Source organism: Rhineura floridana, chromosome 10 (assembly GCF_030035675.1).
Source record: "Rhineura floridana isolate rRhiFlo1 chromosome 10, rRhiFlo1.hap2, whole genome shotgun sequence".
Taxonomy (NCBI): domain Eukaryota; kingdom Metazoa; phylum Chordata; class Lepidosauria; order Squamata; family Rhineuridae; genus Rhineura; species Rhineura floridana.
Genome location: NC_084489.1, coordinates 87,623,483 through 87,638,210, shown reverse-complemented (window position 1 = coordinate 87,638,210; position 14,728 = coordinate 87,623,483). Strand labels below are relative to the sequence as shown.

Below are 14,728 nucleotides of genomic sequence, written 5' to 3'. Positions count from 1 at the left end.
GCATCTGTGTTGGAATTGGTTTTTAATATATTTTTAAAACCTTTTTTTAACGTTTTTAAAGCTTTTTTAAAAATGTGTTTAAAGATGTTTTCTTTTAATATGTTTTAATGGTTGCTGTGTTTTAATATATTTTGAAGTCTGTTTTTATGATGTTCTAAAGTGTTTTAGTGCTTTTGTTTGCCGCCCTGAGCGCCCTGGGAGAAAGGGCAGGGTATAACTAAAATAAATAAAAATAAATAAATAAATAAATATAAATCAAATAAATAATAAGTAAGCTCAACTGGATTCAATGGGACTTACTCCTAGGTAAGTGTGTATTGGATTGCAGTTCTAGTCTTATAAATAAATACATAAATAAATAAATAAGATTTTTTACCCACCCTTCACCATGAGATCCTAGGGCTAGCTACAATTTAAAAAGAAAATATTAAAAACAGTTAAACCAGAGTAAGTACTCCTGAATAAGCATGCAATGGGATCAGGATGCAAAACTACCAAATAAATCTTATCATCAGCTTACTTACATGCCACTTTCCCACAAAATTGTCCCCAAAGTGGTCTACAACATACCAAATGAACAATAATAAACAATTTAAAAAGAACAAAATGATGTCAATAAATACAGAAAATAAATCCACAGCAATCCGTTCAAACATAACCTATAATAAGTAAATCAGGCGCCTAATTTAACAGCTTAAAACTAAACAGGCCAGAACTAAGGAGAATAATAATAAGTACCAAACTTCTGCAAAATTAACAGTGCAGCCTTGTGCCAAACGAGTCCTCTTGAGTTCACTGGAGGTTTGCTTTCTAGTAAGCGTGATTGCAATGTTAAGGTAACTCTGAAAGCGAGAGGGAAAGGAGCAGGAAAGTGAGAGGGAAAGGAGGAGAGGGAAGTATGTGGTCCGCAAGGCCCCCAAGAATTAAATAAAATCAGGTATATTGTGTTAGATGCTTTGTGTCACACAGCAGAAGGAAAAGATCAGCCTCGGGGAAGCAGCAGTAACAGTCGCCCTACCTCTTTGGCGGCCGGCGATGGCGGCAGTTGCACTGGGGAGGCGAGCAGCCCAGCAACAGCCGCTTCGGTGGGTTGTGCCTTCGCATTTTTCTGTTACTCTCGCTTGGTCGTAGGAAGTCGACGAGTTACAGTTTCCGTTTGTACGTTTCGGGACTTCGGGAGGAGGAGGAGGAGGAAAAGGAGAAGAGGAGGTGGCGGCGGCTGCTCCTCCTCGGAGCGCAATCGCCGCCGCTGATAAGGGCAAAACCGGAGAGAGGAAAAATTGGAAGAAAAATTCAGAAAAAAAGGAAGGAAGAGGGTGAGACTCCGTAAAAATAACACTGCTTGCCTCTGCAAGACGACGCCCGCCCCATCACCAGCCGCTGCCGCCGCGAGGGTCGTCCATTTGAAACCGAGCCTGGATCTTCCCAAGGGGGATCGGACGGACGCCCGGAGAGAAGGAGCCGGGGGTGGAAGAGGAGGAAGGCGGCCAAGGAAAAGAAGTGGGGGGCGGAAGAGAGGCCCAATCCTCGCCGCCGCTTAAGGATTTACCGTTTCTGGATTTTGAAGGGTTCCCGTTTGTTTGGGCCTAACTTTCCCCCCTTCCCCCTCTCTCTGTGCTTTTGCTCCGCGTGGATTATTTCAGTTGCAAGAAAAGCAGCAGCAGCCGCCGCAGTAAGAAAACCTGCTTTCCTTTTTCAAAAAAATTGTTCCCCCCATTTCCCCTTTTGGGGGGCTGCATATGTTTGTGACGCTGTTATTATTGTTATTATTTTGGAAGGGCGCAGTAAAACGTCACCGGGTGCCTGGGAAGCCGGAGGAATATTTGCATCCAGTCGAGGATTTTGGATGGTTTATCATTCATCGCCCCCTCCTCTCTTTACCCTGAGACGGAAGGAGCATAGCAGCCCCATGGCCTGATCGGCTGCAAGAGGGGCTTTTGGAGCTTTCCTTGCGGCTTCTTCGGAGGGGGTAGGATCAGATCCCTCAGCAGCAGAAACTACCTTTGGCTGGATTTTATTTTATTTTTGGTCTCCCGAGGAGGATGTCAATGAAGAAGGCGCCTGGAAGAATCCAGCCCCACTGAGTTGGTCGTCCTTGGGGTCAGGAAGAGGGGGTGGGGGTGTTTGGGTGGCTGTTTTTTCCTCTCCTTCTTAATTTAAGCTTTATTGGCTTGGGATTTGTGACCTTCCCCCCCTCCCCCCAAGCCCTTAAATCTCTCCTCTATGCGGGAAGGAGGCTCTGCTTGTCCTGATCCTCGCGGGGGCTGCTTCTGGTGAAGAAGAGGCCGGAGATGGGGGACTTCTATGATCCAGAACATCCCACCCTTGAGTAAGTATGGCATCTTCCTCTTCTCCCCCCTTCCCGCCTCACCCCATAAACGCCAGCAGCTTCAGGCTGGCTTTTTGGGGTGTCTCCCTGCCCCCCAACTCTTGCATCAAACAAGAACGCCCCATCTCCAAGATGTCCCTGCAGGGGTTGAGGCTTCACCAACCCTGGTGTGTGTTTGTGGGCGTGTGACAAAGCTCCAGTTATGGGGTGGGAGTGGGGAGGGTTACCCCAAAGTCTCTCACCCCAGGATTAAGTTGGGCTAAAGGAGGGGGCCGATGGAGGGCCCCCATTATCCTCTCTCCCCTATCTCGACAGCCTTGCATGCAACATAGCCTCCCAAGGCGAGTGTAGAGGCCTGTTTCAAGGAGGTCAGTTTGGGGAAGGGGATTGATAGATATCGTTTCCACCCCCCCCACCCAAATAAACCTTTGCCCTTGTGTGATATACATATAAATAACATAATGTTCTATGGGAGGCCCGTTCGGAGCATTCCTCCCCTAAATGCCAACAAGTTTCTTGCTGTGTAGCGTTCACCCCAAAACATGGGGGGCGCCCCACAACGGTCTCCCCCCTTCTCCAGGGGGGAGACATGGTGGGATTTCGGGCCCCTTCATACAAAGGAGGACTATCAGGTAAAGGACGGCCCTAACGTCCTCCACCAGCCCCATGCATTCTTGTGGGGAGGAGTGGGCGAGCGGGTCTGCCCCACCCCAGGCCTTCCACGGAGGGCTAGGCCGCTTCAAAAAATCCCCCCCAGCCTCCCAAAAATATCCCCTTCGAGCAGCAGGATAACAACACTCGGGCCATCTCCTCTCCTTTCGGGGAAGGGAACGAGAGAGGGAATAGCTCGCTGCTGGTTTTCTCCTCGGGCCTGACGGAAGTGGAAGCAGAGCTAGGCCGTGCATCCCCGGCCTCTCCTGACAACCCCTGCCGGCCCAAGGGAGCCGGCGGCGGGGACGGTTGGGTCGGTGGAGCGCTGAGGCGCTTCATACTAGAAGGTGGGCTCTTTCTAGGAGGGTGGGGGGTGTACCTCGGAGGAGGGGAGCTAACTAATAAAATGGACAGGGTGGACTTGAACCCTAATCTCTCCCCCCCCCCAAAAAAAAAGCCTGTAAGGGCTCATCTCCTCAGCGAGGGTCATGGCGGGCTGCAGTTATCTTGTCAGCCATTTCTCAAGGCATCTAGGAGACTTTCCCTTTCCTCAGCGGTTGCTTTGGGGGCGGGGGACATTTTTTGTTAACAGAAGCAAATGATGGGATAGAGAGAAAGGGCCTGTTTTTCTTGCTTTCAGAAGAAGTTAAGGGGAGGCGAAATGTCCCCCACTTAAGTTTACCTCAAGAGTAGGGCACTTGTAGGGTATAGATATTCCTTGCCTCCCCACCGCTCGCACACAAAGCGCCAGCTGGGGGGGCTGCAAAAGTGCCATTTCCCCCTCCCTCCCGTCGCCTTGCCAGTCTTCTGATTTTGAGAGGTGACAGTTGCCCCATGCCAAAGCTTTTGTGTGTGTGAAAGAGGAGGAAAATGGCCTTATTTATGCCATCCTTTCAACATTGGGGGGGGGAGAGCTGTTTCCCTGGCAGCCCCTTTGCTAAAAGGATTTTGAGGGAGACGCGTTGCCTTGTTTGTGGCCTGGAAGGCCAGACCATATGAGGGGATACTGTTGTTCTGAGAGCTGCTTTCCTTATGCGACTTTGAAGCCATTCTGGCAATTTTCATCAGTTCTTTCAGGAGGGAGGCGCTGGCCTTCTTGGTCCCTTCTTGAAACGATGCTTGTTGGGAGTAGGATGCATCCTCCTTAAGGTGACATAGGTCTAAACACACACATGCCCATTCTATAATTCTAAAGGGCTGAGTCGGAGTCCCTGTTTCATTCATAATAACGTTTCTGGGGTGCAGACAGATAGAGCCCACTTGTACAAAGCTGCTCAGTTGGTCGCCTGGGGTGAGTAAGAACTGCTTTTAGGAGACCAGGCAAGGAGGCTACTTTTGCTTCTTTTAAGTCTCAGATAGGTATGTTTGGAGAAACAAATACAAAAAATGTTTCTGACCTGTTATGAACCAGTGTGCGAGACTGAGAGGACAGGTGTGTCCCTACAGCTGCCAGTGTGCAACATCTGAAGATGAGAGGAGAAGAAAAGGGCAGTTACCTGTACTATAAAGGCTTAAATCCAAACCTTCCTAGGGAGTGAATCCCATTGAACACGCTCTGGGTTATGCTATGAGCTCAGGGTTGCGCTGTAATTCACTTGTTCTCACCCTTGTACTCTGTGTTCAAGAACCTAGAATAACTGCTGTATATTTTTAGCATCTTCTATCCCGAAATGGGTCTACAAAGAGGCATACAAAAATTAAAAAGAGAAACCCCCATTATAGATAAACAATAAAGACTAAATCACAAAAGAGGACAAGCAGTTGAGTAAATCACCAAAACCATAGTTTCCAAGGGAATGAGTTTTGCCAACTTGATGCCACCATGGTGAAGGCCCTGTTGCCTGTAGTCAACATCTGCTCTTTTTACACCAGAGAGTACAGCAGCTTAGCCAAACAACACCCAAAAGAGAGGCCCCTGCCCTGAGGAGCTTCTAGTGTAAAACATGACACAGCGTTGTTAGTAGAAGGTGAGGAGTAGGATAGAGGTAGTGGTAAACGGGAGAAAATTATATATTGATAAGAACATAAGAAGAGCCTGCTGGATCAGGCCAGTGGCCCATCTAGTCCAGCATCCTGTTCTCACAGTGGCCAACCAGGTGCCTGGGGGAAGCCCGCAAGCAGGACCCGAGTGCAAGAACACTCTCCCCTCCTGAGGCTTCCGGCAACTGGTTTTCAGTAGCATGCTGCCTCTGACTAGGGTGGCACAGCACAGCCATCACGGCTAGTAGCCATTGATAGCCCTGTCCTCCATGAATTTGTCTAATCTTCTTTTAAAGCCATCCAAGCTGGTGGCCATTACTGCATCTTGTGGGAGCAAATTCCATAGTTTAACTATGCGCTGAGTAAAGAAGTACTTCCCTTTGTCTGTCCTGAATCTTCCAACATTCAGCTTATTATTATTATTATTATTATTATGAGAGAGGGAGAAGAACTTTTCTCTATCCACTTTCTCAATGCCATGCATAATTTTATACACTTCTATCATGTCTCCTCTGACCCACCTTTTCTCTAAACTAAAAAGCCCCAAATGCTGCAACCTTTCCTCATAAGGGAGTCACTCCATCCCCTTGATCATTCTGGTTGCCCTCTTCTGAACCTTTTCCAACTCTATAATATCCTTTTTGAGATGAGGTGACCAGAACTGTACACAGTATTCCAAATGCAGCCGCACCATAGATTTATACAATGGCATTATGATATCGGCTGTTTTATTTTCAATACCTTTCCTAATTATCGCTAGCATGGAATTTGCCTTTTTCACAGCTGCCGCACACTGGGTCGACATTTTCATCGTGCTGTCCACTACAACCCCGAGGTCTCTCTCCTGGTCGGTCACTGCCAGTTCAGACCCCATGAGCGTATATGTGAAATTCAGATTTTTTGCTCCAATATGCATAATTTTACATTCAGTTCATTTACACACTGAACTGCCACTCGCTCCATGACTAATTTTACTCATTAACATGCACTGAAAAAGAGTGAAGGGGCAAAATCCAATCATACCCACTCTTTTAACTGTCCTTGTTGGAAATGCAGTTTAATAGTTAAAGGGGCAGCTAATCCCTGTGATGCAGCTGGTATAGCCCAGTGGGGAGGAGAGCCTGGCTGGGAGTCCAGAGCCTGTGCGTTCAAATCCCAGTTCGTGTCTCCTGGGCATCAAGAGCCAGCTAAAGATCACCCCCACAGGGAGTGGTTTAGGGGTTACGTGCCCTGCCACCTGTGCAGCCGTGGGCAAGTTGCATAGTCCCAAGGAGCCCAGTTGCCCCCCAGCTGGCAGTTGCAGACAAGGCAGGGACTGGTTTGTGCAGCTGTGGCAAGCTGAGCAGGCCCTAGCCAGCTGGGGAGGACTAGCCTCAGAGGGAGGCAATGGTAAACCCCTTCTGAATGCCGCTTACCATGAAAACCCTATCCGTAGGGTCGCCATAAATCGGGATCTACTTGAAGGCAGTCCGTTTCCATTTTTCAATCCCTGTGATGTAATCTTGAGTTGAGCCTGAGGTCAGTGCTCACCATTTTGCTAAAGGGCATTTCCTACTGTCTTGAGCCTTTATGTGGTAAACAACAGTGGATTTTGACTTGCTACATAAGGCATACAGGCTTTTGTAAGGTAGGAGAGGCTTTCTGCTAGAGAGAACCATGCCCATGCTTTGTATATAGAAGGAGAAGTTACAGAGGTTAACTTTATTGATATCTGATATGTTTTTCTTTTTGCCAGTGACTTTCACTAAATGCACATATGTAATCATTAGCAGGATTGGACTGCTGTTCTTAACTTCTTTTGGAGAAGGTGGTTAAGTAGCTCAGACTCCTTCTTTGCTCCCCTTCTCTCAGATGTACATCTAATCCGCAACCGTTTGTCTTGAATACTATTTTATTTTTATAGCACATCTTTCATGTCGAAGGATCCCAGTGGACATCATAAACCTAATACGTCCAGCATCCCTGAAATGCAGTCACCTCTGAGGTGGAAAGGGACAGACAACTGGTGTATCTTTCCACAGAATATGGATGGGTCTGAAGAGGTAGAAAGGTAAAATTTTGGACAAGGGCAATAGGGTAAACCTTTGTTTTTGCAAAATACTATAATATCATCATCTTCAAATACGTATACAAAATCATGTCTTATGCAATTTCTGAAATTAGTGTTGCACGAAATACTTTAAAATGTGAATTCAGCTTCTATTTTTCTAATTCAAATCACAGTAATGTTTTGGGCTTTCTACTCATGAGAAATATTTGTAAGAATGTGGCACTTTCTCAAATGTTAGTTATATCTAAAAATATGTCAGGCCTTCTAAATACATGTAATCCAAATTATTTCACAGTGTGGCTGGCCTCTTACATGTGTTTTTTGTGTTCATATATTTTGTAGTTGAACAATGTCCACCACTTTGTGAAAGCAAATACTGGATCTCTCTTCTTAAGCAAAGGGGGAGTGAGAGTGGAAGAGAATGTGTTTTATAAAGGCATTCTTCATCAGAGTTCAGTTGGACTTGTATTTAAATAGCTCATCTGAACTTTGTGTTCAACAATAGCTTCCTTCTGGCCTCTTAGAGTGCCACAAAATGTTTAAAATGTGCTACAATGGTGGCATTCCTGGAACCAGCTGGAAAGGATAGCTGGCTGTTGAAATAGGGAGGGAGCATGGAGTGGTTTGAAAACAAACCATCACGGCTGCCGAATATTTTCTGCTTGCTGGAGAAGATGGCTTCCTCCAAGTATGGTACCTTAAATAGGGCAAACACTGACAGCTTATCTAGAGAAAAGCTAGAGACAGCTTTCTGGGATTTTTGTTGGAATGGGAGAGAAAGCATAACGCTCATTAATTTTCTTTGTTTAATGGATATGAGTAGGTAGAATTCTAAAAGTGCAGCTGTTGAAATTGTATGTGTAAAGTAGTAATTTGGAAAATAGCAGAAATGACTAGTTGACTTGGTCTCTTAACTGGAAGCTGGCAAATCAATTGTCCTGTGTTTTGTGCATTTTTGTCTTAATGTGATTACTGCAGAGAAGTGAGTTTTAAACTAGATGGATGAGGTAGGAGGTAAATGTTCAGTCACATGATATGCAGTATTTTATGAAGTGGCAAGATCAGCAATATTGCTTAAAATCATTTGTGTGTACAGGTAGAAGTAGGAGAAATGCTTCAGTTATTGTGCTATAGCTGAAACCATTAAATTGATTGGGTTCCACAGTGAATCAGAATAAGCTTGTTCATTCAGTTTGGTTATGGGAAATATCCAGTTAAGATGCAACAAACCTCAAATAGATAAAACAAATTATGGTAAGGTTTTTTCTATATTTATTTTTTATAAACTACTAGGTTATCGGGAAATGGGAAATGCCACCAAAGTAACCTGTTCAACAAAGGTGTCTAGGAATCTGCACAAGGGTATTGGTACTATAAAATCATAGCATCTTGCATCTCTGTTGCAGAAGCTTCAAATGGACAGCTTTTGTCCACCATCCTCATACTCCATGTCTATTAATCCAGAATATATTGTAGTTTTCTATTTGTAATTCTCAGAATGAGTTTGAATATCTACTGCACACATGAGATGCTTTGAAACAGTGTGAAAAAAATCAGCTTCTTTACTGTGCTTTAACTATCTTGGTTGAGAGTTCAAAACAGTAATTTGAATTGCATGAAGGGATACATCCATATTAACTCTGAAGAATTCTGTGCTATTAAAGAGCGATGCATTGGTAGGTTGAGCTTTTCTAGGCTAGAGGTACTGCTGATACCAGACAAGGTAGGCTTTGGCTGCAACAAATTAAAATGCTTTGCTTTGAATACCTGTTAGGCACTTAAATACCTGTTTAAAGAAAATAAATAATACTATTTTTGGAATGTATCCCCATTATGTGATTTTTGGGTATGAGGAATGACCACATCACTGTGGAGCTAAATTCCAAAATAACACGGGCATCTCTTAAGGCTCAAAAGCTAGAGGGCAAGGGAAAGTCAGCTGAATTTTAAGTGGCCATGAACAACACTTGGTTCATCATAGTTCTGTCTTCCCTTATTCTTAAGCACCTCTTCATCCTCAGTGCCATAGATCTGTCACTCTTTCCTTTTGTCATTACAATACCTGACAAAAACACAATTTAGTAACCTAAGTATACACAATAAGGAAATGTATGCAACCTGTGTTTGATCTGAATAATTCGTTCCTGTTGCACTTCACTATTTTCAACTTTTTTTTAATTATCAAACTTTAACTGTACTTGCTACTGAAGTCTGCCTCGGCTCATAATTTAGCTGCATTTTCAACACTAACCTACCTTCACAGGCTGCATTTGGACTAATAGTCTGCTACTGGTTTACTGCTGGGGGGTTACCATCTGAAGGGCTTCCGTGTGGAAAATTGGATGTTTAATCAGACTCATCTACTGCAGGAAGATGCAAGGGCAATTTGAGCATCCCAGCAAAAGTAAGATTAGTCTGGAGAGTTCTGGAGTGCTCTTTTCTTTAGATAGCTTATACATCACATTTTCTGCAAGTTAGCACTCAAGGTAGCTTGAATGGAAAAATACAAAGAATCATAAATACAATGTGATAAAATAGAAAGTAGCAGTAGGGTAAAGAGAAATGCCAGTAAGCAGATAAAACATATTGCATTTTAATTATATAGTGATGCCATCAGAAATCTTAACACAGCCCCAAACAGAAAAAAATTCAAAAGAAAAGTGTGGCGTTCTTTTTGTAGTATTAGTTGGGTAGAATGTGCATAAGTTTACTACATTCAGTATTATTATTATTATTATTATTAGCCATGCTTCACCACAAAGGCCCAGGGCAGGGTACCACTGCTTAAAAATACAATTTTAAAGTAATTTAAATCAATTTACAGTCAAGAGATTAAGGCAGTCCTAAAATATATATCTCAAGTGTCAAAAGCCAGGGTAAAGAGGTGTGTCTGCAAACTGCATAATGAAGGTGCCAGACACACTCCTGTGGAGAGGAAATCCCATACTTAGGGCCTCCACAGAAAATGCTTGGCTTTTTTGGGGGGGGGGCAGAAAGTGTGCCACAATTCAATGGGGAAACAGCTAAATCGAGCCTTGTAGAATTAGGAAGCTGAGTGGGAAACCTGTGGATTCCCGAGTGCTGTCAGCCCCAGCCAGCATGGTCAGTCAGGGATGATGGAAGTTATAGCCCAACAACATCTGGAGGGCTGCGATTTCTCCTTCTCTGCTCTCAGACAAGCAGATTTTCAAGCTGCTGTTGCAGCCATTACAACTGAAAGGTTTATTTAATGGTAGCAATAAGCTAAGATGTGAGTAACCAACCTGTGGCACAGCCATCCTCAAACATCACTGTCTCCCACTTTAGACTTGTGATGTGTGTGCCACAAATGTTGACCACCACTGGGCTAAGAGATGTGGAGAGTGTGGAAGCGGCACGATTCTTGCACACTGAGCTTACATTCTGCATTTGATGGACAAATTAGGTGTGGGAGAGTTTACAATGATACTGGGGGTAGGTGAGTGGGTAAAAACTTGGTTGCAGTACAGAAGGAAATAAGGTGGTTCAAGTAAAGCTTTGTCCTTTAAATCTTTTGTACCAAAACAAAGGACTCCCAAATGGAAGCTCTACAGCTGCCACAATTTTTTTTTACCACTGTAGCAATTTATGGCTAGTCTGAAACCCTTGGACAATTGTGTGTTGCTTGGGGGTTGTTTCCCAAATCTCCTGTGGATATATCTTTTTCTTTCTTCCCTGTGGAGCAGATTATTGGTAACTCTAGCCCTCAACAGACTGTTTTGCTCCTTGCAAAACATAGTTGGGTGGATAGAGTCAAACAGAGCAAAGTAGCTTCCTCAATTATTTTATAGTTCTAATGCATCAGGGAGACAGTAATGGCTCTGGAAAAGAAAGATTTGTTTTACACCTGCACCTCTTCATGATCACTTCCTTATTAAAGAAACTAATGACTGTCTCTGAGGGCATGAAAGTGAAGGGCAGGAAGCTTAGCTGTTGGCATGTAATCTTTTTTTTTGGGGGGGGGGGAAACACCACAAACACATTTGCTTGGTAATATGCTGCCCTTCCCGGCTAAGCTAAGAAGATACTTCAGAATGTACCTTGCATAAACTGGGTGCATGGATATTGTGAGGTTTCGATGATGTACCAGATTTGTGGTGGAGGCGGCGGCAGAATCTGTATTAGAGATAGGTCTTTCTTTTGAACAATTTATTTTTCTTTTTGCATAAAATGAAGATGGGTGTGTATATTTCCAATTCCTTTTCTGGCGTGTCACATTCTTCATCTCCCAGATCTCCAGGTAGATAGTCATCTGTATTAATACAGAACATTGCAGCCCAAAACATGGCCACGTTAATAAATATATTAGGCCATGAAAATGTAGCTGCTAAAATATACCTATAAAAATATGTGTCTAAAAATGTATTGAGCATTCCTACTAACTGCTGGTCCAAACAGGAAAGTCTGTAATATATTTTCTGCAAGATGCTGTGACTTTAGTGAACTTCAAGAAGTAAATTCAGAGCTGGGAAGCAACCACCAAGAATGCAGCCTCTTAAGCCTTTGCTTAAGCTTAGTACTTAAATGGTATACTTGAAATATGCTGCCTGAAATGCTCTTAGTAAGTCTTAATGGGACAGTAAGGCAGGGCCTGAGCCATGCTGTAGGTCAAGAGTGGAGAACCTTTGGCCCTCCAGATGTTGTGGGAGTACACTATCAGCCCTAGCAAACATGGCCAATGGCCTGGGATGATGTGGGCATTTGCATTTCAACAACATCTGGAGGGCCAAAGGTACCCGACACCTGTTGTAGATAAAAAACAACGCTTGGTATTTTGTCCTTGGTGATGGGAAGGTAGCATAGAGCCTGGACCACTGGTTTATAATGCTTACAGTGTCTCACCTCCGTTAAGTCACTCCATAGACGGCTGAAGAAGGCATAAACTGCGTATTTTGATCAAATAACAACCCACAGAACTAAGAGCACTTTTCAGTTGTTAAATCAGGAAGTATTGCAAGTGAAGCCTTTTTTAGTATCACGATGCTCAGAATCCCTTAATGCCTTTAATGCAGTGTGATGTCTGTGTCCCACTTTTTTCTATCTTTTGTTACACTTATTTGCATGCAAAAAGTACAGCCTCTTCTGTGGGTTTTTGTGTGTGTGTACGTTTTTGGTTCTCTGGTGCCGTTTCATCACCAGAGTATTTTGTTTGTTGTATCCACAGCAACCATCGCAGATGCAGTGTAGTACTGTAAAAGTCAATCTTGCTTTTTATGCCTGCCTAGAGACATAGTTGTCTGACCTTTCTGTGCTCAGGAGGCCCCCTCTGAAGCTTGGCAACCTATCTTGGCCCAGGAGAACTGTTAGAAAGTTTAAGGTTTTTTTAAAGATTGTTTTTAGTGTTTTGTCACTATTGCTTGCCACCCTGCATGTCCTTTGGGAGGAAGGTTGGGATATAAATTTAATAATAAATAAAAATAAGTACTCCTGGGTTAACAACCTCTGAATGCTTTCAGGTAGCCAGTTTTAGTTTACAGTCTGTAGCTGAAACATTCTCACATTTCAAAGGCTTTGCCTGTTGCGGTTTTCTGTCCCGTCCCCCCCCCATGTTTTCAGAATGCAAGTAGGAAAAAAAAGTCATCTTGGAAGCTGTCGTCTTGTGATTCTGGACATACAAAGTTTCGAATAACTCTGTCGGGCCATATGTTTTTTTTACTAAGCAAGTTTATTCCTCATGCTGGTTAAGACATTTGAAAACCTCATCTTGTAAATGTCCTCCTGAAAGCAAAAAGCCTCCAACATTCATGAAGTGGAACATCTGCACTTTATATAGTTATCATCCCCCTTCAAGGCCTTTGATTTTATTAATCATCATTTATTAATAATATTTCTCTATTGCTTTTCAACAAAGGTTCACAGAGCAGTTAGCCAAAGGAAATGAAAACAGATTTTAAAAATTTAAAACAAAGACTAAATTAAGTGAAGCAACAGTAGGAAAGTACCCCCAGTTTTTAAAAAAAGAAAATGTTAAAAGCCTAGTTGTATACTTTTTTTGCACTTGCTTCAGAAGGAAGCCAAATAAAATAGGGGAACATTGTTGGGGAATTTGTTCCATAATTGCAGGGGCACTCCAGGAACAGTCCTAGGTTAGTTCTAATGTTAGTCCTACTCAGAGTAGAACTTAGTTGGATACAACCCTTAGTCTGGTGGATGAGAAGCTTGGCTCCAGTGGAATGAATCCTGTACCAGGGCCATACTGGTTTCCAAGTGGCAGCCCAGGAGGAACAAAAAGGCTCCAAGTAACAAAGTGTCTATCTTATGCCCAGACATCCTTGGCAAAACTTGGAGACTAGCAACAGCATCCAGCCACCCCTTTGGTCCAGCTCTGAGAGAATCAAAAGGGCCATGCATGCCCCTTCTCAAAATATGTAGAAACGCAAACGAGAGATTCAGAAACACAGCATGCCAAGTGATCAAGTTTATGCAGAATGAACAAATAGACATTTACTCCACTATTGAAACTTGTATCACTTGTTTGTATCCCTGAACACTAAAGTCAGGATCATTCAGACCATGGTATTCCCTATCTCTATGGATGTGAAAGCTGGACAGTGAAAAAAGCAGATAAGAGAAAAATCTACTCCTTTGAAATGTGGTGTTGGAGGAGACCTTTGCGCATACCATGGACCGCGAAAAAGACAAATAATTGGGTGTTAGAACAAATTAAACCAGAACTGTCACTAGAAGCTTAAAATGATGAAACTGGGGTTATCATTATTTGGACACATCATGTGAAGACATGATTCACTAGAAAAGACAATCATGCTGGGAAAAACAGAAGGGAGTAGAAAAAGAGGAAAGCCAAACGAAATGGATTGATTCCATCAAGGAAGCCACAAACCTGAACTTACAAGATCTGAACAGGGTGGTTCACGACAGATGCTCTTGGAGGTCACTGATTCATAGGGTTGCCATAAGTTGTAATCGACTTGAAGGCACATAACGACAACAACATTGAAACTTACAGTATAAGCTAGCAGCATGGATCTATCTCTTTGTTTTGTTTGCAAAGTGGAACGTACGTTGATGATTCTTGTATAACTTGCCTGTGAGGTACGCTTCCTGGGCTCTCTGTTGATGTGTAGAAGGTTCATTGGAAACATTTGATGACATTCAGAATTGAGCCATAAGACAGCCAGTGACTGATAAGTAGTTTAGAGCTGGTTGTGTTTGTTGCATGGATGAAGAATATTGCCAGTGAAAGAGAGGGAAGCAGTGGTTTTTGAGGCTGGAAGTGAAGTGACAGGGATGGCACTGTGTAGAGTTCTCTGAAAGGCATGAGGGGAATCGGAGGATCTGGAGATGCCTAGCTGTTGAGGTGTTTCATAAATGACAAATATTACGTGACTGGGGATATATATGTAGTCCATTTAGATCAGGTCAAGTGTGGGAAACATTTGGCCCTTCACATGTTGCTGAACTACAACTTTCATTATCCCCTGCCATTGGCTATTCTTGTCGGGGCTGATGGGAGTTGCAGTTCAGCAACAACTGCAGGGCAAAAGGTCCTCATACCTGATTTAGATGGTCCATCTGATCTCATCACAAGGAAGGCTCTTAAGGCAAGAAAAAACTGTTGAGCTTTCTATAGTGTAACTAGAAGACAAACAGTTCGTCTGGCAGTGCCTACTGCTATGGCAACAGCATGGCATATGATGACTTTCACCACAGTAGTTCAAATTTTCTCATTTGTGAATAGT

General features: G+C 43.4%; 2 protein-coding genes across 17 annotated transcripts in view; one reads left to right on the top strand and one right to left on the bottom strand.

Moving 5' to 3' along the window:
- Positions 1-1,537, bottom strand: part of LOC133365151 (uncharacterized) — a 45,045-nt gene extending 43,508 nt beyond the window's left edge. For 4 of the 13 annotated variants that reach the window (XR_009758115.1, XR_009758114.1, XM_061586614.1 and 1 more), the window contains exons 1-2: positions 1,019-1,087; positions 381-406 (exon numbers count right to left, since the gene is read on the bottom strand). Coding sequence is in view for 1 of the 13 variants with exons in the window: in XM_061586625.1 (XP_061442609.1) it covers positions 1,019-1,104 (86 nt within the window). In the remaining 12 variants the exon portion in view is untranslated. Of the gene's footprint in view, positions 1-380; positions 407-738; positions 814-1,018 lie in introns of those variants that run through there. The other 9 variants (XM_061586615.1, XM_061586618.1, XM_061586617.1 and 6 more) reach the window with 6 other exon arrangements.
- The window catches only part of SETD2 (SET domain containing 2, histone lysine methyltransferase), an 86,400-nt gene continuing 72,624 nt past the window's right edge, over positions 953-14,728 (top strand). Inside the window, exons 1-3 of one of the 4 annotated variants that reach the window (XM_061586604.1) lie at positions 956-1,672; positions 1,779-2,329; positions 6,864-7,010. In XM_061586604.1, the coding sequence (XP_061442588.1) occupies positions 2,292-2,329; positions 6,864-7,010 (185 nt within the window). In that variant the 5' untranslated portion in view covers positions 956-1,672; positions 1,779-2,291. Of the gene's footprint in view, positions 2,330-6,863; positions 7,011-14,728 lie in introns of all 4 variants that reach the window. The other 3 variants (XM_061586606.1, XM_061586603.1, XM_061586605.1) reach the window with 3 other exon arrangements.